General features: G+C 44.7%; 1 protein-coding gene across 14 annotated transcripts in view; it reads left to right on the forward strand.

Annotated features, from left to right (window-relative positions):
- LOC143766726 (scaffold attachment factor B2-like) overlaps window positions 1-23,356 on the forward strand; it is a 593,416-nt gene that overhangs the window by 230,997 nt on the left and 339,063 nt on the right. For all 14 annotated transcript variants that reach the window (XR_013213635.1, XR_013213632.1, XM_077254619.1 and 11 more), the window contains exons 10-12: window positions 4,222-4,316; window positions 11,292-11,383; window positions 13,429-13,565. Coding sequence is in view for 12 of the 14 variants with exons in the window: in XM_077254619.1 (XP_077110734.1) it covers window positions 4,222-4,316; window positions 11,292-11,383; window positions 13,429-13,565 (324 nt within the window). In the remaining 2 variants the exon portion in view is untranslated. The remainder of the gene's footprint in view (window positions 1-4,221; window positions 4,317-11,291; window positions 11,384-13,428; window positions 13,566-23,356) is intronic.

Below are 23,356 nucleotides of genomic sequence, written 5' to 3' on the forward strand. Positions count from 1 at the left end.
TTTACCAATTGGATGAATTCTTTACATTGATCTGGCGATTCTGAACGAGGCGGTACCATGGGAGGCTAGAAGCTGTGATCATGTGCATGTTAAACTAGAGTTATGTCAAATAAAATGTCAATGACTAACACTTCCCACGTCTTTACATCAGCACAATTTTTGAAACCTAATTTTCTCTAGTAACCGCCATGACAGCACACCGGAGGATGTTACCCCTTTCCTAATAGGGGCAGGAAATGCCTAAGATGTTAAATAACCCCTCCCACATCCTTCCACTCAGTGTTCTTTCCTGTCCTTAATAGGGATGAAGAGGTAATCCACTGTGTGCTGTGCTGGCAATAGTCACAGAGGGGAAAGAGATTCAGGCCGGGCAGCAAAGGAGCAGACTTACCTTTCCTTCTCGAGCGCTGCTACTCCAATCTCCATACTGGACTCTGGACCCCCCTCCAGTCCGTGCCTTCAGTTAAGGTCTGTGGGGATTCTTCGGCTGGAGGCCTCTCTGAGCTCTCCAGTCCCCCCTCCTCCCGCAGTGTGTCATGCTGGGCGCGCACATGCAAAGACTTTCGGGGTCTGAAGCCGGCGGCAGGATGTGACGTCACACACCGGCCTGCTTCAGCATACAGGGAGGATTGCTGCATTCCACGCTGGAACGCATAGGCAAACTACAGCGCAAGATGGTGTTGGTGGGCCCTCCCTAACCCCCCACACCTGGACATCGGAGGGAGGAAGTCCTCTAATCAGAGGACAGATGCTGGAGTCCAGTCGTCCATATTAGAGCCCCAGACAATGAAAACGTCTAAGGTAGGACCACTGTGTGGTAAACAGCATGGAGATGTCAGATTCCTCTCGCTCTGCGTCTGTAGATCCCAGTTTCCATTCCCTGTGTGCAGTTTTAGAGCCTTATTATTCCTTCTCCGGGGCAGCACGGTGGCGCAGGATCCCCTGCTTTGATGTGGGCTCTGGCGATCAGCCCGCATCAAAGCCGGGACATGTCAGCTCACATGTGCCCGCAATAGCGGCTGGTGAAATCGCGATTCACCCGTCGCTATTAACTAGTTAAATGCCACTGTCAACTGCTGACAGCGGCATTTAACCGGCGCTTCCGGCCATCGGGCCGGAAATGAGCGCATCGCCGACCCCGTCACATGATCGGGGGTCAGCGATGTGTCGGCATAGTAACCAGAGGTCTCCTTGACCTCTATGGTTGCTGTTGTCGGCTTGCTGTGAGTGCCACCCTGTGGTCGGCGCTCATAGCAAGCCTGTAATTCAGCTACATAAGAAAAAAAAAAAAAAAAAAAAAATCAAATCTACACATATTTGGTATTGCTGCGTTCAGAATCGCCCGATCTATCAATAAAAAAAGCATTAATCTGAACGCTAAACAGCGTAGCGAGAAATTCAAAATGCCAGAATTACGATTTTTTTGGTCGCCGCGACTTTGCATTAAAATGCAATAATGGGCGATCAAAAGAACGTATCTGCACCAAAATGGTATAATTAAACACGTCAGCTCGGCGCGCAAAAAATAAGCCCTCACCTGACCCTAGATCACGAAAAATGGGGACGTTACGGGTATTGGAAAATTGTGCAATTGTTATTTTTTTTACCACTTAGATAAAACGTAACCTCGACATGTTTGGTGTCTAAGAACTCATAATGACCTGGAGAATCATATCAGGTCAGTTTTAGCATTTAGTGAACCTAGCAAAAAAGCCAAACCAAAAACAAGTGTGGGATTGCACTTTTTTTGCAATTTCTCCGCACTTGGAATTTTTTTCCCGTTTTCTAGTACACGACATGCTAAAACCAATGATGTCGTTCAAAATTGCAGCTTGCCCCGCAAAAAGCAAGCCCTCAATTCGTCGTATTGATGGAAAAATCAAAAAGTTATGGCTCTGGGAAGGAGGGGAAAGAAAACGGTTTTTATACTGAGGACTATAATTTGTAGTGAATGTAACTGTAGTTATTTTCTACTCTTCACTGTTCTTTCCTTCTGTTTTTGTACACAATACATTTTTACGATTGGCAAGTTTTTTACTGATTCTTCCAAAAATGTGTTTTCGTCTGAATAGTTTAGCTTAATCCTAATTCGGCAACTGGGATATTATTTATTTGAGGTTATATGACACAATTTTGCTATCTGAATAGAGGTGATGGCTAATTATAATATAATTTTTACACGATTTGCTATTTTTACACACTAAAAGCAATGTTTTCGTCATATTCTGAGACCTGTAACTTTTTTTTTTTTTAATTTTTTTGTGCAATATTAGGATTGTTTTTTGCTGGACAGTTTGACTTTTTTCCTTTGTGAAAAATGTTTTTTTTTTTTTTTTTTTTTTTTTTTTTACATGACTTTAATTGGTTTTTATTCCCTTTTTGTGAGTCCGTATGATGAAAAAGTGACATTTTTGCCACGTTTTATGTTTTACGGTGTTATCCAAATGGAGTAAATAACATACCAGTTTTATAGAGTGGTTGTTCTGGAGGCAACAATACCAATTATGTGTACTTTCTTTGTTTATTTTTGTCTTATCAGAAATGTTGCGTTTTGTGATTTGTGTGCACTTTTTTGTGTTTAACATTTTTTTGGGACATGTATAATTTTTATTTTGATCACTTGTCTTATAATGCTCTACTCATGTAGAGGAGTTCATGAGACAGTGTCTCACTGACATAGCCTGAGAGCCAGCTTATTGCTTGTAACAACTTTAATACGATTGACAGCGGTATTTAAGGGGTTAAACATTCCCAACCGGTTGGGTCCGATACTGCAGGGTGTCAGCTGTCAAATACAGCTGACACCCACGTGATCGCTGCCGCTGTGTGGCGTCATGATTTAAAAGCATTGAGGGAATAAAAACTCAACCACCATTTTAATGCATAGCGACGGTTATTAAGGGGTTAAAGTGTAATTAAAATTTCCACATCAAAATAATCTGTTATGGTTAAAGGGAATCTGTCATCAGGTTTTTGCTATCACACCTGAGAGCAGCCTGAATGTAGGCAAAGAGAAGCTGAATTAATTCAACCATGTATTACTTACTGGGTGCAGCAGTTCTCTAAGGCTACTTTCACACTGGCGTTAACTGCAATACGTCACAATGCGTCGTTTTGCCGAAAAAACGCATCCTGCAAAAGTGCTTGCAGGATGCGTTTTTTCTGCATTGACTAACATTAGCGACGCATTTGCGACGCATTGACACACGTCGCAACCGTCGTTCGACGGTTGCGCCGTGTTGTGGCGGACCGTCGGGAGCAAAAAACGTTACATGTAACGTTTCTTGCTCACGACGGTCCGCTTTTTCCGACCGCACATGCGCAGCCGGAACTCCGCCCCCACCTCCCCGCACCTCACAATGGGGCAGCGGATGCGCTGGTAAAATGCATCTGCTGCCCCCGTTGTGCGGCGGAGACAACGCTAGCGTCGGTGACCTCGGCCCGACGCACTGCGACGGACCGAGCCCGACGCTAGTGTGAAAGTAGCCTAACAAGCAGAGCTGAGTACAAGCTCAGTATATACAAAGTCCACAGACAGTGAGATGCTTATCAGAGCAGGGGGTATGCTGGCCCAAGGCTCACCAGTTAGGTGACAATATACCGGAGGAAGACATTTATACTGTCGAAACGCGTTGTATGTGCATTTTCTGGAGAAATAATAGAAACCTTTTTTGGATAATAAGAAGCCTTGGATCCTACACCCACGGGAGCGCAAATAGCTTGGTATAAACTTAGTTGCATCCGCTGAGAGAGAGAAAATGGCAAAAATTATAACCAAAAGTGCAGAATCATTGGCTACCGTGCTGGGCAGAATATGCCACAGGTGGCCAGCTGCATCAGCTTGCCTTTAAAAAAAAAAAAAAAAAAAAAGTGCTTAAAGTGGTGAACCTGGTTTATATAGTGAAATACTTGTGACTGACTGCTTCCTTTTTAAGTAATGTAGCACCCTTGTTAGCTGCACTTGTATTAGCTACTGGCTTACTTTACTTCAATATTTGATTTTTCCAGTGTATTATAAATGTGTGTAAAGCACAAATGTTAACCGCATTAATTGTGACTTTCTTACCTGTTGACAATGTACTTTCATCTAATTGTTGAAGCCAAAACTCTTGCCTTCCCATGCTTTACTTTTCAGCATCCCTTTTATGTTTATTAAAGTACAAATAAAGGCTACTGCATGTTTCTTCACTTTTTTTTTTTTTTTCCTTACTGATTTTTAAGGACTTCACCAAGCAAGAAAGAGGATGCATCTAGTAAAGATGAGAAAAAAGAGCACAAGAGTGGAACATCCGATCGCTCAAGAGGTAACAGATCAGGTATGTAACCATGTGTAGGCTTAAACTGCAAAGTCGTCGTAGTACCCCTTCTCCCTGAAGGCATTCTGAACCACAAATTGAGCATTGTGATTTTAACACTTTTTTTTTTTTTTTTTTTTAAATAAAGCAATATTTGTCTTTTATGGTGTAAATGAGTTGAAATACCATTAGTCAGCATTTTGTTGAATTTGTATACCTGACTGTGATTGTGCAGCCAGCCTCTGATTCGTGTTACGTGTCACCTGGCCAGTATGAATTGCCTGACTGGTTCCCATTCAGGCAGGAGTGTACAATATTTTTTGTTCCAATGACCACTTTAAAATACAGAACCAATCTGGGGGCCACACTAAAAAGGAATGGGGTGTTGGCTTCTGTGACGTTTGACATACCAAAAGTATTTACCATAGTTATTTGGTAGGTACAAACCCTACTTGCTGTTCCCTTCAGCAGTAACCACACAAAGGCTGTGTCCACAATGAGTTTTTGAAGCTGCATATTTTTGCAGCTCCAGCAATGTGGATGTAATTTATAGAAATCTCATGCTCGCTGTGCTTTGTTTTACTCAGTCTAAATTGATCAGTGGTGTGTGTCTCAAATCCACATGTCAATTTCTCGTGCGAGTATGCAGTGTGTTATGTGCAGATTTTCCTCATAGACTTGTATTAGATGTGGAAAATCTGCAAATAAAAAAAATAAATAAATCAAATCCGCCAGTACCATAGTATCCAAAACATCTGCTTATATTTAAAAATTGAAATACCAACAAGATACAAGAACCGCTGCTTCCAAACCGCAATAAAAATGGATGTAAAAAGTGCAATGTAAAAATGCAAGTAAGCTAGTTTAACAGGTGCAGAAATAGTACAGAAAATCTGTAACATCAAAAACTTGCCGAATACTCCTCATGGGAGCGTAGCCTTATTTTTATCAAATGCTCTTTTCATTCAACACCTTAACGACCCCTTTTTACTGCAGCAGTTAAGGGTACTTAAACCACAGCACCGTTTTTTAACGGCATTGAGGTTTAAGGTTATGTCACCCCCAGAGTCGGATTTTCTCTGGGGTCTTGGCTGCTGGGGGTAGCCGAAACCCTAGAGAACATCATTCGGGTCGGTTATTAACGGTACAATGTCACCTGCAAAAAGTCAGATTCTCCATTTAATTTCTCTTAATTTTCCCCCGTCCCTCCGATCTCCCCCCCCACGGTACCTGTGATGTCCAGGAACCCCCCCTGTGAAGTCCTCTGGTTTATACCATTCCGCGTTTGGTAAAATGGATAAAGCTGTTTAATTCTTCGGGTCAGTACGATTACAGCGATACCTCATTTATATAATTTTTTTGTTTTGGCGCTTTTATACGATAAAAACTATTTTATAGAAAAAAAAATTATTTTTGCATCGCTTTATTCTGAGGACTATAACTTTATTTATTCTCTGATGACGCTGTATGACTGCTTGTTTTTTGTGGGACAAGATGACGTTTTCAGCAGTACCATGGTTATTTATATCCGTCTTTTTCATCACGTTAACACTTATTGTTCGGTGGTACGATAATAAAGCGTTCTTTTTTGCCTTGTGGTTTTTTTTACGGTGTTTACTGCAGGGGTCAACTAGTGAGAGTTTTATAGGTCGGGTCGTTACGGACGCGGCAATACTAAATGTGTACTTTTATTGTTTTTTTTTTTATTTAGATAAAGGAATGTATTGATTGGAATAATATATATATATTTTTTTTATTTTTTTTACACATGTAAATTTTTTTTTTTTTACTTTGTCCCTGGGGGACATCACTGTATAGCAGAGCAGCGTCAGATCAGCGATCTGGCATGCCCTGCTCCTGGCTTACCACCTCCCTGCAGGACCCGGAAGTAGCCCCGCGTCCATTTTGTATCCGGGGCCTGCAGGGGCGCTCAGTACAAGGTGAGCACATCGCCTTGTACCGATCGTCTCAGGGAAGCCCACAGGGAGCCCCCTCCCTGCGCGATGCTTCCCTATACCGCCGGAACACTGCGATCATGTTTGATCGCAGTGTGCCGGGGGCGGTCCGTGACAGCTCCTGGCACATAGTGGCGGATGTCAGCTGCGATAGTCAGCTGACACCCGGCCGCGATCGGCCGCGCTCCCCCCGTGAGCGCGGCTGATCGCTCTGGACAAACTATTCCGTCTCCATGGGAGACTATAAGCTGCACTTGTCGAATCGCCTTTGCTACATAGAGCAGGGGTGCAGCCCTGCTCTATGTAGCAGATATGCTCACTTGCTATGAGTCGGCGCTCATAATCCAGTGATGACAACCACAGGGATCTTCTGCTGACCCCGGGATGTCATGCCAACATATCAGTGACCTGCGGTCATGTGACACAGGCGCCGATGGGAGGAGGTAATGAGGCGCTTCCTTTGCATGCATGTTAAATGCCATTGTCAGCGGCATTTAACATGTTAACAGCCGTGGATGAGTCGCGATTCGAGCCGTGGCTGTTCCGGGCACATGTCAGCTGATCAGATCAGCTGTCATGTGCCGGAAAAGGTGTGAGTTATCGCCGGACCCCACACTAAACAGGGTGAGGCGTCCAATGACTGATATATCAGTCTTTAGACGATAAGGTTAATCTGTTAGGAGAGAGACTTTTAGAATCGAGCACTGTAGAAACCTGATGTCTGAGGCCGTAGGGCTGGTTCAGACATGCGTATTATAATGTACAGACGTGTTCTGTCAAGGTAAAGATTCGGTAGCACAGGACTAATGTAATTCAATAGGGCTGTTTAGATAAGAATTTTCATGTGGACAGTGTGTCCATTGGAAGAGATTTGTGCTGCTGCAATATTTTTTTTCTAAGTATCAAATGAAAATTGCCTTTGCAAGTTTGGATGCCATACAGAGAAAAAAGGAGCGGGTTCACCGTAAATCAAATAGCTTAAACACAAAATATAGAGAATTTCACTGAATAGTGCTCAAATCAATCAACACCCCATATGATATTGGTCTTCTCATAAATGGGCATATATAGAAGAAAGGAAGATATTTCACCCTAATGGGTTACTATAGCTTCCCTTCCTACCAGTAGAGGTTGGCACCCAAGAAAGCCTGCTCAATGGTGCCCCCGCTCAGCGAAGACTTTCCCTCCCTTTACCTAGAAATCCCTATCAAATGTAGGGTGCACAGAAGTATAGCAGTATTGTACCATATGTAAAATAGTCAGGTAGACATGGTAGCCTGCTTCTGATATACCATATGACACGTGTAATATATCAGAGAGGGGGGTACACAACCGTTCCAAAGTTTAGGGTCACTTAGAAATTTCCTTATTTTTGAAAGAAAAGCACAGATTTTTCCAGTGACGCGGACATTAAATGATTCAGAAATACACTCTATACATTGTTAATGTGTAAATGACTATTGTAGCTGCAAACATCTGGTTTGTAATGCAATATCTTCATAGCTGTATAGAGTCCCATTTCCAACAACCATCACTCCAGTGTTCTTATGGTACTTTGTGTTTGCTAACTGTGTAAGAAGGCTCCACAAAAAAAACAGGCAAAGGTACTTACCTGTCTAGGCCTCAAGTCAAATACACTATCATGGTGCAGCGGGCCCAAGTAAAGATGGCAACTACACAGGTGCGGTAACACCAAATAAGACTACAATCAGGGATTGGCCGCTTGGCACACCAGTGCAAATAATCTGCAACAGTGTTCACACAGAGTATGCAAAGCATCTGGATCATAGCCTATTGATAACGCCCTGTGGCGGGCTGCCCAGTACCAACTGTAATGGGTCCCGTGTGAACAGAGGCCACAACTTACAAAGCCATCAGGGCCCAACTGCATCTCTAGTAGAAAAAGTAAAAAAAAAAAATGCACGAGAACGTATCAAAATATGTAAGGTATTTTTGAGGTTCCACTTGGGCCCTGATGGCTTTGTAAGTTGTGGCCTTTGTTCACACGTGACCCATTACAGTTGGCACTGGGCAGCCCGCCACAGGGTGTTACCAATAGGCTATGATCCAGATGCTTTGCATACTGTGTGAACACTGCTGCAGATTATAGTCCGTAGTTTGAGAAATCAATGGTTCACAGGTCCTCAACTGGCAGCTTCTTTAAATAGTACACGCAAAATGCCAGTGTCAAGTCTACAGTGAAGAGGCAACTCCGGGATGCTGGCATTCAGGTCAGAGTGGCAAAGAAAAAGCCACATCTGAGACTGGCTAATAAAAGAATAAGATTAATATGGGCAAAAGAACATAGACATTGGACAGAGGAAGATTGGAAAAAAGTGTTATGGACAGATGAATGCAAGTTTGAGGTGTTTGGATCACACAGAAGAACATTTGTGAGATGTAGAACAACTGAAAAGATGCTGGAAGAGTGTCTGATGCCATCTGTTGAGGCTACGTTCACATTTGCGGTCTGCGCCGCAGCGTCGCCGCATGCGTCATGTGCCCCTATATTTAACATGGGGGCGCATGGACATGCGTCACACTTGCGTTTTGCGCCGCATGCGTCCCTGCGGCGCCCGCGTCCGGGCGCAGAGGACGCAGCAAGTTGCATTTTTGCTGCGTCCAAAATCAATGAAATAAAGGACGCATGCGGCGCAAAACGCAGCGTTGTGCATGCGTTTTGCTGCGGTTTTGTTTGCGTTGTGCATTGCGGCGCCGACGCTGCGGCGCACAACGCAAATGTGAACGTAGCCTAAGCGTGGTGGAGGTAATGTGATGGTCTGAGTTTGCTTTGGTGCTGGTAAAGTGGGAGATTTGTACAAGGTAAAAGGGATTTTGAATAAGTAAGGCTATCGCTCCATTTTGCAACGCCATTCCATACCCTGAGGACATCACTTGACTGGAACCAATTTCATCCTACAACACGAAAATGACCCAAAGCACACCTCCAAATTATGCAAGAACTATTTAGGGAAGAAGCAGGCAGCTGGTATTCTATATGTAATGGAGTGGCCAATCGCAGTCACCAGATCTCAACCCCATTGTGCTGTTGTGGGAGCAGCGTGACCGTATCGTACTCAAAAAGTGCCCATCAAGCCAAACCAACTTGTGAGAGGTGCCTCTGGAAGCATGGGGTGAAATTTCTCCAGATTACCTCAGCAAACTAACTGCTAGAATGACAAAGGTCTGCAATGCTGGAATTGCTGCAAAGGGAGCGTTCTTTGACTAAAGCAAAGTTTGAAGGAGAAAATTATTTCAAATTTAAAATCCTTTTCGAACCTTGTCAATGTCTGGACTAGATTTTCAATTCATTTGGCAACTCATTTGATTCATAAAAGTATGAGTTCTCATGGAAAACACAAAATTGTCTGGGTGACCCTAAACTTTGGCACCTTTGTGTATATTGAAACTGAAAGGCAGATGCCAAAATCATAGATCAAAAGGTTAAAAATTTGACAGATATCATAATTGCACATTTTTCCAATCCATAGATAGATAGATAGATAGATGCAAAAGTAAATGATACCCTATTGTATGCGCCATAAATAATCACTGTGCAGTAATCCTTTTGATAATACTCATATTGCACCTTGCCCAGATCTCTTATATACATTGATGCGAGATATCCTGGTCCTGGTTGCGCTGCTGCTCCTCTACTTAGATGGGGAGTTTATCCATTTCTCCTAACAATCTGTGGAAATTGGGCAGCACTTGGATGTCCAAATGTTTTCACTAACCCAGACTTGTATTGCCGATTTTGATTTGAAACACCGATTCAAAATGGACATGTCTCCACAATTTGTAGGTGTGACTGCTTAAAAAAGCAACAAAAACCAGATGGCTTTCATATGTGAAAAATGGACTCCTGGCTGCAGCCGCCTCTGATTTTCGTTGATGTCCCGTCAATTTCCGGACTCCATTGCATCTCACAGGCACACTCACTCCCCCTGATTGACGGGGCTGGGGCGGTATTTCACCCAGGGCAGTGGTACTGGTAAAAGCCAAAGCTCCAACTCCTCAATTTCCCGGTCTGCCTACTCCAGCTCCGACCCCACAGCATGGCCTCACTATTGAGCATGTACATTAAGTGTAGCACAGATTCATTTCAACTAATAGCCCAGATCCTTAGATCAGGAACAGAACAGACAGACATTTATAGGACATTTTATAACTTTCACAAATTATATTATATATTTTAGGAGTCTGACCATTTTATAACTCCAACTCCACCAAAATAGACTCCAACTCCACAACCGTGGTTTCATTGCACGTCACAGCCCAATGTTGAATGCGCATTGTAGAAAATGTCCTTCTTCTCTGCTTTCAATGGCAGAGCCCTGTAAGCCCCCTTGGTACTGGGCTGTGATGTCGGTGAAATATTTCCCACAGCCCAGTCAATCAGGGGAGTGCGTGAGACTGGGTCATGCCTGGGTGATGCAAGGAAGTCTGAAAGTGAACGTGACATCAGTGGATGTCAGAGGCGGCTGCAGCCGGGGTCACATGATCAGGCAATTTGGCAACATGAGCTATTTACAAGAATACTTATTTAAAAGGTTTAAATTGATGGACGCAATATACATTGTAGTGGACATCTCTTTAGCTGCCATATAAAAATCAATAGGCAGGGGAGCTTTGGCTTGTATGTTTGGAGTTAATTTCTCTCCTTCAATGTAACTACTAGGCACACTCAGCCTGGAGTGTGTGAGGTTGAGCTGCATGGAAACCAACTGTACACCATGAAAGATAAAAGCTCTAATTGCATTAGAATGATGGAAAATAGAAAAGAAACAAGTTAATTGCAAACTTTTTTACATTGATGCTTTCTAACTAAAATAAAAATTAATAACTTTAATGACGTCAATGCTTCTTAGCAGTCTAGTTTTTTCAGTAAGCGCACAGATCATTACTACAGTGCCTGAAAGATAAGTGACAAAATAAGTATTTTTTTTTTTTTTTTAGCAATATGTATTTTAAAGTTTTTATAATCTTTGCGTACACTTTTCATTTATGCAACACGTAACACTACTTTCTCCTGTTTCAGAGAGCAGAGGAACTGAAAGAACAGTTGTCATGGATAAGTCAAAGGGGGAGCCTGTGATCAGTGTAAAAACATCTTCTGATTCAACTGAAAGGGTATGAAGACTTTTTGAACATTTGGTTGGGCATTTTTTTTTCTTTTTGCAGAAGCAATTCATTTCAGAAGATGAATAGCTTAGAGTATGCTTAGTTTTCTGGTGGAATGCAATTTGTACTGTACAAACTTGTGTGTTGTATAGGTCTTTAACATAATAGTAAAATAATACATGTCCAAAGAGTAAGGTATCGCGCTAAAACAACTAGAACAAACTGATGATGTGGGTTTTACAAAACCCTAAAAACACCCACAGACTACCAATAATGGAACTACCGAAACTGATAACAATCATATATAGAGGTAGTGGTAGACACTTACTCATTAACTAGGTCGTGGAAGATGGTGCCAATAGGTGTTAAAGCCTGCGGGTGTTGTTGCTGAGGGTTCTGGACAACCGGGCGGCAGGAGAAACTGTAGTAGTTGTTGGAGGACGCGCAGAGCCAGAAGCGCCCCGGCCGGTGGCGATCCTGGATGCGCGGCTGAAAAAAAAGGCCGACACTGCTCTGCAGCGTGTGACGTCACAAAGCTACGGAGCTAGGATGGGGAGCTTTGTGACGTCACACGCTGCAGAGCAGTGTCGGCCATTTTTTTTTCAGCCGCGCATCCAGGATCGCCACCGGCCGGGGCGCTTCTGGCTCTGCGCGTCCTCCAACAACTACTACAGTTTCTCCTGCCGCCCGGTTGTCCAGAACCCTCCGCAACAACACCCGCAGGCTTTAACACCTATTGGCACCATCTTCCACGACCTAGTTAATGAGTAAGTGTCTACCACTACCTCAATATATGATTATCAGCTTCGGTAGTTCCATTATTGGTAGTCTGTGGGTGTATTAGGGTTTTGTAAAACCCACATCATCAGTTTGTTCTAGTTGTTTTAGCGCGATACCTTACTTTTTGGATTTTTTCTGGTTCACCTGCAGGTGTGACAGGTGAGGCACGGCACCTGTCCGGTATCAGCAGCTTTCACGTATCCATCATTAGCGCCAGTGTGTTAATTTCCTTTTTTAAAATAATACATGTGTTGTAGATATAGGATCTCTGAGAAATCACACTCTGAAGCCATATGCAAATTAGCATGGAAGTGCAATGAGGTAGTATTTATGCACTCTTAAGTGCATCAACACGCCCCTAATGCACGTACAGGATAATGCACAGCTATATTACTAGTTTAATTAGTGAAATCATTGTTGCAGGGTCTGTTTTAATGGGATACTCCGGGGAGAATAAAAAATTATTGTAACTGCCATGCTTTCATACGCTATTCGTATAACCTGAATAGTGCTCCTGTCCACTCTCACTCTACCTATAATTCTGTGTGGTGCTGCAACTGCTCTTCACTGCTCCCCATCCCTTATGGGACGTTGAGTTAAAACACATCTCAGGGGGCATGGCCTGCTCCCTGTTAACAGCAGCCAGTCCCATGGCACCATTATCTGCTTGTCTGATATTAGATGTGTGATGTGGGCGTGGCCTGCTCCTAGCTGCTAGTAATATGATCTGCTTGTATTCAGTCCGTTGTTGGGGGCGTGGTGGTTTTCTCCCTGTTAGTATCTGGGGGACAGGCCGCTACTACCTGCTTGTATGTAGTCTGACCTTATCGGGGCTTGCTGCTGCTGCTAGTGGGAAACAACACTACTCATGTTATCCTAACAGTTTTCCTAATAGTTTCTGAAGGTATGCCTTTTACAATAATTTATCTCTCCGGAGTACCCTTTTAATTTCCAATATTTTCTATTTATCTGCTTAAATAGACAAAACTGTCATTATTTGTATTGATAAAAGGGCATGTCCACTACTGTAATCCCTTTGCAATCTGTATGTTTGCCCCAGTAAAATAACACTTTTATAATCAGCTCTAAAGCCGGCGCAGTTCCAGCGGTGTTGGCACTGGCTCACCTAGGGACTTTGCGACATGGTTTCTTGACACAATATGAGTGGCCAATCAGCATTTGCTTCACTCTCTCTCCTCCTTTGGCTGTATCGCATACTTTTTTTTATGGAAAATAATTTTCAATTATAGCCATAATTCCTTTTTGTGTTTTAGAGTTCCAAAAGTCGTGACCGAAAATCTGTCAGTAAGGAGAAAAAAGAGATTCTTTCCTTTGATAAAATTAAAGAGCAAAGGGAGCGTGAGCGTCAGAGGCAAAGAGAGAGAGAAATCAGAGAAATGGAGAGACAAAGGTATGTTTTATCTTATTTTACAAATAATATTGTAAAAAAAAAATATTAATCATCGTTAGGAATGTCATTCAGTTTTATTTCAATGTTAGATGTTTTAAAGTTGTGTGTAACCAGCTCCTGTTACCATTAGGATGGGAAAAGCCTGCCTGTCTTTGTGAGATTAGTAGCCTGCTTGACAGTGAGCACTGCCTTATAGGCATATATAGAAATTACCAACAGACATTCCAGTCTGGCAGTGACTCAGACTTGTGGATTTAACACTTAACCCCTTCGCGATGCTCTGCAGGAAATGCGTTTGTGCCCAGAGCAGTACAAGTACGGGGCCGCGATTGCTGCGGACTAATGCTGAGCGCCACAGCGATTGCGTGCGGGTGTCAGCTATATGTGGTAGCTGACACCCCAAAGCAACGCCCACGATCGGTGCTAGCACTGATCGTGGGCATTTAACCACTCTGATGCCGGTCATTGGTGACACTGGCATAGAGAAGCATAGATGGCTACGAGGTTCTTCTTGGTCTTGCAGGGAAGGCGGTTTGTGAGCACCTGCTGAGATCAGGTGCTGGCTTGCCTCCTTCATGGCCTGTCAGATCCTGATCTGATACTCTGATCTGCTTTAAAATAATGTCCCTTACTGGGACAATGTAGTAAAGTAAAAAAAAAAAAAAAAATTAAAGTCCCCAAATAAAGAAAAGAAAATTAAAATAATTAAATATTTCTCCATTGCCTCTTTGGGGGAGACAGGACTATGGGTGTTATGCCGCTGCCACCAGGAGTTAAGTTAACACAAAAACGTTAGCTCCTCCTCTGCATTATGCACCCTGGTGCTGTCGCCAAGAGCCAGTTCTTGCTTAGTGTCCGTAGGAGGCACACTGGTCTGGTCTTCAGACCTAAATTTTTTAAAATTTTATTTTTCAACTTTTTTTTTTTTTAATGTTTTTTGATTTTTATTTTACAGACGAATAGAGTGATGGATCCTTTCAAGGTTCTGATCTCGAACCATCAACAGGCGAGCACTGAGAGTATCACCTCTCCGTATCCTCTGCTGGAATGTGGGATGCCACGCCTGAGCTGAATTTTTTTAGGGGTGACGGGTCCCGTATAGGGCACCAATTTCCCTGCACCTTACAGACGAGCACATGGAGTGTCGCCTCTATGTATCCTCTTCCGCAGCCAGGCCTAATGCAGGACATAAGCCCTGTCCCATCCTAGGGGATTAACCCCCTGGATGTACAGAGGCCCTGTGTGACGTCCGAGCAGCCCCCACTGCACCACCACTGTTAAAGCGGATGGTACAAGGAGGCGGACAGTCCCTCTTCACCTCCCTATTAAAGGAATTGTGGATCGAGGATGATCGCTTTATCCCTGCACCATCCAAGACCAGCAGCGGCAGCAGGAGGACATGTACCCGCCGCATATCGCTGGCTTACCTGCCACCCGGCAGCTTCTCCGGGTAAGTGCCGGGGCTGGAGGGCTCTGGGCAGGCAGTCTGAGGCTGCGCTTGATAGAGGGGGCATCTCCTAGCGGCGCAGCGCTCCCTGGTCCTTCCGGTATCGGCGCCGGCCGGCGCTGATAAACTTAGTCCCGGCTTTGGTTCTCTGTTAGGTTGCATTCTGTAACTCCGCCCCTGCTATGATTTGTACCGGCGGCTTCACCCACACCTCCTAATCTTGACGGCCATCTCCCCTTCTCCCAGGGACCCTCCGGACACACACCGGTATCCGGCAGTGGTCTATGAGGCAATTTTGTCGGCACTCTCTGGGGAGGCTCAGCAGCTACAGTGCCACACATAAAGGACCTGGGGACACAGGATCTGGGTAAGGGAGCGCTGCTCTAGACCACCCTCCTCCTCCCTGCTGTAACCCTTTTTCACTGCAGTATTCCCTGAGTTTTTAAAGGGAACACATTGAACGGTACAATGTCCCAGCCTAAAGCATCTAAAAAGGCTAATGTATCTAGCCCTCCCTGAGTGGGCTTCGTCACTGTCACAATCCATGGCTTCTGTGGCCTAAGCGATTGAATCCCTCCAGGGATTGAAGTATGTGCAGGTCTGACATAAATGGACCCTTTCCCATATGAGAGCAGTCGGACAGCAGGAGCCGAGAGCACTCTGAAAACCTACGGGCGTCTAGGAAATGATCTGCAGCACGCCCCCAGAGCATTAACGTGCATTCTTGTCCACGAGTTCTGCTTCTCGCTCTCCCTCTCCAGGGGTCAGTAGCTAACGCGAATCAGACGGCTACTTGGATCTGGATTTGCCAGACTTCCAGAAAACGGTGGATTCGCTGATTGAGGCGGTCAATTGGACATTAAACGTTGAAGAGAAATCAGACTCCGTTCCGGATCAAGCCGTGTCCTTCAAGAGGACTAAAACGCCCCCATAAGACTTTTGCAGTTCACCCTGAGTATACGGCCATAATCAATCTTCACAGGGAACGACCGGGCAAAGGCTTCACAGGACAAAAGTCTCTTGAAGCAAAATATCTTTTTTCGGCTGTGCCGAGGAAGCACTAGACTGAATCCCCTGTTGTAGACCTGCCAGTGTCTCGCCTGGCATCCAAGTCCTTTGATTCGTACCGGATGGGTGATCAATTAAAAATCCCACAGACTGTCAGAACACCTGGCTCGCTCTGTCTCTGAAGCCTCAGGCTCGGCCCTCTGTCCTTCATTCGCTGTAGCATGGGTTGCTAAGGCGAGTGTCTTCTGGGCAGATACTCTGGCCAAATCCATTCAGAGCTGCAATCTCTCCTCTGAAGCAGTGCATCTTGCCAGTCAAATTTCTCGGGCTGGAGATCACCTGGTACACGCATCTTTGGACGCGGCTGGCTGTTCTGCTGTATTGGCCGTGAACGCAGTCACGATCAGAAGAGCATTATGGCTCAGAGAGTGGAAAGCGGACTCTGCATCCAAAGAGTCCTTAATATCTCTGCCTTACTAGAATGGTCGCTTATTTGGTGAGAAGTTGGATCAGCTAATTACTTATGCCACGGGAGGAAAGAGTACATTTCTTCCCCAGCAGAGGTTTAGGCGTCCTTTTTGGAGAAACGGTTCTGTTTCTGATCATTCGCTCCAACCTGGGCTGGTCTACCGCCATTACCTCCCCCTCCCCTGAGTCAGGGCGCTTCCTACACAGGGACAGAGGATCTCGAGTCTCCTACAGACCTAGTCGACAATGGAAATCTCGCCCTAAACAGTCGAGATCTAAGGGATCTAGGTCTTAGAGACTTTCCGCCTGCTGACTCCTGGCGTTGTCCGGTCGACACTGGCAGGGTGGGCAGCTGCCTACTTCTGTTCAGTCAGGCCAGGCTGTCCGTCACCTACGACGAGTGGGTCAGAGACCTGGTGTCCGGATACAAGATCAATGTTTCTACACGCCCCAACGCGTTTCTTCTGTTCCTGTTCTCCAGTGTCAGAGGCAAGGGCAAAGGCCTTTTCAAGAGCCATAGACGTTTTGTGTCATGATGGCGTCATTGTACCCATTCCGGAAAACTAAAGGTTTCAGGGTTTCTACTCGAACCTTGTCATGGTCGCAAAAAAGGACGGAAAGGTGAGACCCATTCTAGACCTTCGTCTTCTAAACAAGTTTGTCAAGGTTCGTCATTTAAGCATGGAATCTCTGCATTCAGTCATCACTTCTATGGAAGGAGAGTCTTTGGCATCCATGACTCTTACCTGCATATCCTGATCTTTGGTCCCCACCAGAGATTCCTGCTCTTTGCCATTCACGACCAGCATTTCCAATTCACGGCCCTGCCTTTTGGCCTCGCCACGGCCCCCAGAGTGTTAACAAAGGTCATGGCAGCAGTCTGTCTTACACTCTCGAGGCGTGGTCATTCTGCCCTACCTGGACGACCTCTTGGTCATAGGTCCATCCTTCCACGATTGCGAGGTCTCCGTTGGCATTACTTGCAATACTTTCTCGATAAACTTAAGCAAGTCATCCTCTGTCGCAGCCCAGCAGATATCCCTTTTTAGGGATGACCCTGGACACCTCTTGATGGTTAGTAATTCTTTCTCGAGCCAAGGTCTTAGCCCTTCAACAAGGACCCTGTGTTCTGTCAATCGTCATCTCATTCTATCTGGTTTGCCATGAGGGTACTGGGAAAAATGGTGGCAGCAATGGAAGCGATCCCTTTTGCTCAGCTGCACTTTCGTCCCCTACAGCATGCACTTCTGGAGGCCTGGGACAGGAACCCGTTCTCCCTAGACTGCTGGTGCTGTTTACCCCTGCGGGTCAGATGGGCTCTCAGATGGTGGACATTGAACTATTCTCTCAATCAGGGGAAGTCCTTTATCCCGGTTCATTGGCTAGTGGTGACTACCGACGCCAGCCTTCTGGGCTGGGGGGGGCAGTTTTTCGTCATCCCACCGCCCAGGGCCACTCAGAGAATAGATACTCCCGATCAGTGTACTGGAGATTCGCACAATACGGCTGGCCCTACATCAGTTCCATTATCTCCTAGCGGGCCACCACATCCAAACTCAATCGGACAATGCCACGGACGTGGCATACATAAACCATCAAGGGGGTAGCTGCAGCTGCGCAGCTATGTCCGAAGTCTCTCACATTCTCCAATGGGCAGAAAACAACCACTCGGTAATATCAGCGGTAGTGTTGAGCATTCCGATACCGCAAGTATCGGGTATCGGACGATATTTGCTGTATCGGAATTCCGATACCGAGATCCGATACTTTTGTGGTATCGGGTATCGGTATCGAAACAACATTAATGTGTAAAATAAAGAATTAAAAACAAACAAACCCTCACATGACTTGGTTAAAACTTGGTTTTAAAAAAATTCTAGCTTTCAAAATGCGGTGATGAAAAAACTAGTTTTTGCAATAAAAAGAGTCTTTTAGTGTGTGACAGCAGCCAAACATAAAAACCAGATATAAATCTGGTATCTCTGTAATCGCACAGACCCAAAGAATAAATCTGGTATCTCTGTAATAACACAGACCTAAAGAATACAATCTAATCACTTTGGCTATGTGCACACGTTCAGGTTTTTTTTGCGTTTTTCTTCGTGTTTTAGAATGCATTTCGCAATTTTTCTGCACATGATGCGTTTTTTTTCCGTGAAAAAAACACATTGTGGTAAAAAAAGCAGCATGTTAATCAATTTTGCGGATTTTTCGCGTTTTTCCCGCTATTTAATGCATTGGGAAAGCTCTGGAAAAAAAATGCGTAAACATGAAAAAAAACTCATGCTGATTTCTGGCAGAAATGTCCAGTTTTTGTCAGGAAATTTCTGCAAGAAATCCTGAACGTGTGCACATACCCTTACACCGCATGAGGAATGGTATAAAAAATAAATAAAACCAATTCTTCACATACTGTTTTTTTTTTTTTTTTTTCCATTGTGTCTCACAAATATTGCAGTAAGGCTCGCGCACATTTATCCTGCGCTCTGCGCTTACACCAAGGTTTCTGTGTAAATCTCTGAAATACGTGATTCAGACAGGACCCCCGGCAGAACATTCCTTATAATGAGGCTCACTGGACGCCCTCTGACCTGTGACCCGGCGGTGTCCCATCTTTTTAGGATTGCATAAAAGTGCCGTCGACCACAGCTTTGTCCACTTCTGAAAAGGACACTGCGGAACAGAGGCCAGACAGAGTCCAGAGTAAGGCTACTTTCACACTAGTCCGTCTGTACGGGCCGTCTCAAACCGTCGGCCCGACGTACCGACGGACAGTGTGTTAATGTAGCAGTTTTAGAACGCATCCGCTGCCTATTGTGAGTTCCGGGGTGGGGGGGGCGGAGTCGAAAATGGCGGACTCAACGCAAAAAAAGTTACATGTAACTTTTTTTGTGCCGAGGGTCCGCCAAAACACGATGCATCCTTCGCACGACGGATGCGACGTGTGGCCATACGTCGCAATGCGTCGCTAATTCAAGTCTATGGAGAAAAAACGCATCCTGCGGGCACATTTGCAACGTACAGCAAACAACGCTAGTGTGAAAGTAGCCTAACTCTTCTGCTTCATTATAGTGAATGGATCTCTCTGGGGTTTCATCTGAATCACATCACTCAGAGATTTAGATGGAAACCCCAAAGTAAGTGATCAGCCTAGAGATAAATGTGATCCCAAACGTTATGTAAAATGTTCTCAATAAAAGCTTCAACACAGTTCACAAAATAAAGCAAGTCCTCACTCAGGTCTGTCATCTGTTAACGGAAATATAGGAGATTTCTATGTTACTGGTAGCACAAAGGCTCTGGAAAAGCGAAATGTCTCCTCACCCGCCAAAAGAAACTAAGCAAATTCTGTGCTCCCAAATCCAAATGCCCCCTCCCTTCTGAGCCCCAGTGTGCCAAAACCACATTATTGCCCACATCTTTGGTATTTCTGTAGTGATGAGAGCTCACCTAACTTACTGGTGGGTGTCTCCAGAATCACCGTTTGGGCAGTTTGGAATTTTCACTCAGCAACTCAGCTGCCTGTTTCTGGAAAATATCCATGGAGTCAAAATAGTCACTACATCTGTAGATAAATTCCCAAAGGGGTATAATTTCCAAAATGGGGTCACTTAGGGGTGATTCTGCTTTTCTAGCACTTAGGGGGCTCTTTGTATGGAATCCACAAACTATTCTAGGAACATCTACACTCCAAGAGGAAAATAACACTCTGTCCCTCAGGGGCCACTCTGTATAACAAAGTAGCACTGCACAGCCACATATGGGATATATCTACATTCAGCAGAAATTGTGAGACAAATTCTGGTGCCATTTTTACCCATTTCCCAGTGTGAAAATGTTCATCTTTTGGCTAACACAATCTTGGTGGTAAAAATTGAAAATTATTATTTTTTCACTACCCAATGGTATAAAAGTCTGTGTGACACCTTTGGTGTCAAGATGATCACTGCACCCCTAGATAAATTCATTGAGAGGTTTAATTGGTAAAATGTGGTCACTTATATGGTGGATTCTGCTTTTCTGGCACCTAAGGGGCTCTGTCAATGTAACATGGCACCCTTAAACAAGTGCAGCAAAATCTGCACTGTAATATTGTGCTACTTCCGTTCTGAGCTTTGCACTGTGCCCCAAAATTAGTTTTCAACCACATATGGGGTATTGGAGAACTCAGGAGAAATTGCACAGCAAGCTTTTGGATCCATTTGCCCTTTGTGAAAATACAAAATTTTGAGCTAAAAAGATTAATTTAAAAGAAGTTTTTTTTTTTTTTTCTCTCTCCATGGCTCTACGTTATAAACTTCTGTGAGGCACCTGTGGGTTCAAGCTGCTCAATACTCCTCTAGATAAGTTACATAAGGAGTCTTGTTTCCAAAATGGTGTCACATGTGGGGGGGTTTCACTGTTTAGGTACATCAGGGGCTGTCCAAGCGCGACATATTCAAAAAGTGAAATGGCGCTCCTTCCCTTCCGAGCCCTGCTGTGCGCCCAAACAGTAGATTTCCCCCACATATGGGGTATCGGCATGTTCAGGAGAAGTTGCACAACAAAATGTATAGTCCATTTTCTCCGGTTAGCCTTGCAAAAGTAAAAAAAAAAAAAAAAAAAGAATAAATTATTTTTTCCCTTCTACATAACAAAAATTCCTGTGAAAGCACCTAAAGGGTTAATAATAAACTTCTTGAATATGGCTTTGCGTACCTTGAGGGGTGCAGTTTCTATAATAATGATGTCACTTTGGGGTATTTTTTGTCATATAGGCCCCTCAAAGTCGCTTCAAATTTGATGTGTTTAAAAAAAAAAAAAAAGTTAAAATGAGAAATCGCTGGTCACCTTTTAACCCTTATAACTTTCTAACAAAAAAATTGTTTCCAAAGTTGTGCTGATGTAAAGCAGATATGTGGGAAATGTTAGTTATTAACGGTTTTGTGCGATAGGGCTCTGTGATTTAAGGGAATAAAAATTAAGTTTGAAAATTGCTAAATTTTCACCAAATTTCTGTTTTCACAAATAAACACAAGACAAATCAATGAATTTTTACCACCATCATAAGGTACAAAATGTCACGAGAAAACATTGTCAGTCACCGGGATCCGTTAAGGCTATGTGCACACGTTGCAGATTTGACTGTGGAATTTTCTGTACAGATTCTGCATTTCTTGGCAGAAAACGCAGGTCCGAAACTGCGCCTTCTTTTGGTATGTGCACACTTTGCAGATTTTTGTGCAGATTTCTTCCTTTTTTTTTTTTACCCCTGCAGGTTTCTATTATGGAATGGGTGCAGAAACGCAGCAGATCTGCACAAAGAATTGACATGGTCCTTTTTTGAATCTGCTGCGTTTTCTGTGCACATTTTTTTCGCACCATCAGCACAGCATTTTGTTTTTGCCATTTTACACTGTACTGTAAATCACTTGCAGATCTGCAGCGATTCTGCTCGGAAAAAAAAGCTGTAGTTCTGCAGGAAATCTGCAAAGTGTGCACATAACCTTAAGCTTTCCAGAGTTATAACCTCATAAAGGGACAGTGGTCAGAATTGTTAGGCTATGTGCACATGTTGCGGATTGGGGTGCAGAATTTTCTGCACAAAATCCTGGCAGAAACCGCAGGTGCAGATTTGCCGTGGTTTTGATGCGGATTTTGTGCTGATTTTACCCCCTGCGGATTTCTATTATGGAAGGGGTCAGAAACGCTGCAGTTCCGCACAAAAGTAGCATGCTACGTCTTTTGTTCTGCAACGGTTTTCATGCGGACTTTTCTCCTTCGCCTCATTGGGGGACACAGGACTGTGGGTGTATGCTTCTGCCGCCAGGAGGCTGACACTAAGTAAACGTGAAAAAAAAAGTTAGTTCCTCGTCCGTCGTATACACCCTGACACTGGCTACTGGAGACTCCAGTTCATGCTTAGTGTCTCAAGGAGGCACACCTCTGGATCCCGGATCCTTTGGACCCTATTTCTTCATCACTTTCTATGGATTGAGGGGGCGATGGACCCTTTTGAGGGTCCGATCTCCCCAAACCAACAACGGGCAAGCACGTGCGAGTTCCTCCACGTATCCTTTCCCGCGACGTGGGATCCCTTACCGGTCTTGGCCCTGACCACCCTGAGGTATTTAGACCCTGGGCTGTACAGGTGCCCGTTTGATGTCCGTGTGACCCCCCTATTTCTACGCCTCTGCTCCGCTGCGGTGATAGATGGGGTGATAGACGGTCGGATAGACGGTCCCTCTCCTTATCCTGGGCGGATAATGGAGCTAGGGTGCCTGCACCGTCGTTTGCCTCCCCCCGCTGGATTTAGGCCGGGGGTACTCAGCCTGCAATATGGGGAGAATGGTAAAAAAAAAAAAAAAAGGAGGGCTCCTGATAAGGCGCACAATGCATCTTTAAAGATGCTGATTTACCTGGTGATCCTCCAGCGGTTTTTTCTGCACGGTGTTCTGGTGTCTCGGCGGCGCTGTGCGGCAGCTTCTGCTGCATTTGTCCTGCGCCGCGGCAGTGCTTCTCCGGCGCTGCGGTCGGTACTGCAGGCGCCGCGGCCATCCAGAGGCTTCAGTCTTCGGCCTGGCCTCCAGCAAGCACTTCCGGGTCTCTCTGACCTGGGCTTCCTCCCAGCAGACCGCGCCGTGAGGCCCCGCCCCCTCCGGCGCATCTACTTAAGGTTTCGTTTTTCCCTTTTTTCTGAAAGGAGAAATTGAGACCCCGGCTTCTGGCCTACTACAGGCCGCACCGCATGATGGCGGTCCCGCCCCCTTAAGTCTTCGGGGCATAAAGGTGAGCTCTTGTTGGCTCCTCATCATGCGTTCGTTTCATCGCTGTATTCGTGGGGACACAGGACTGGGGTAAGTGCTTCGCCCTCCAGCTGGCAGAAGCA

Source organism: Ranitomeya variabilis, chromosome 1 (assembly GCF_051348905.1).
Source record: "Ranitomeya variabilis isolate aRanVar5 chromosome 1, aRanVar5.hap1, whole genome shotgun sequence".
Lineage (NCBI taxonomy): Eukaryota > Metazoa > Chordata > Amphibia > Anura > Dendrobatidae > Ranitomeya > Ranitomeya variabilis.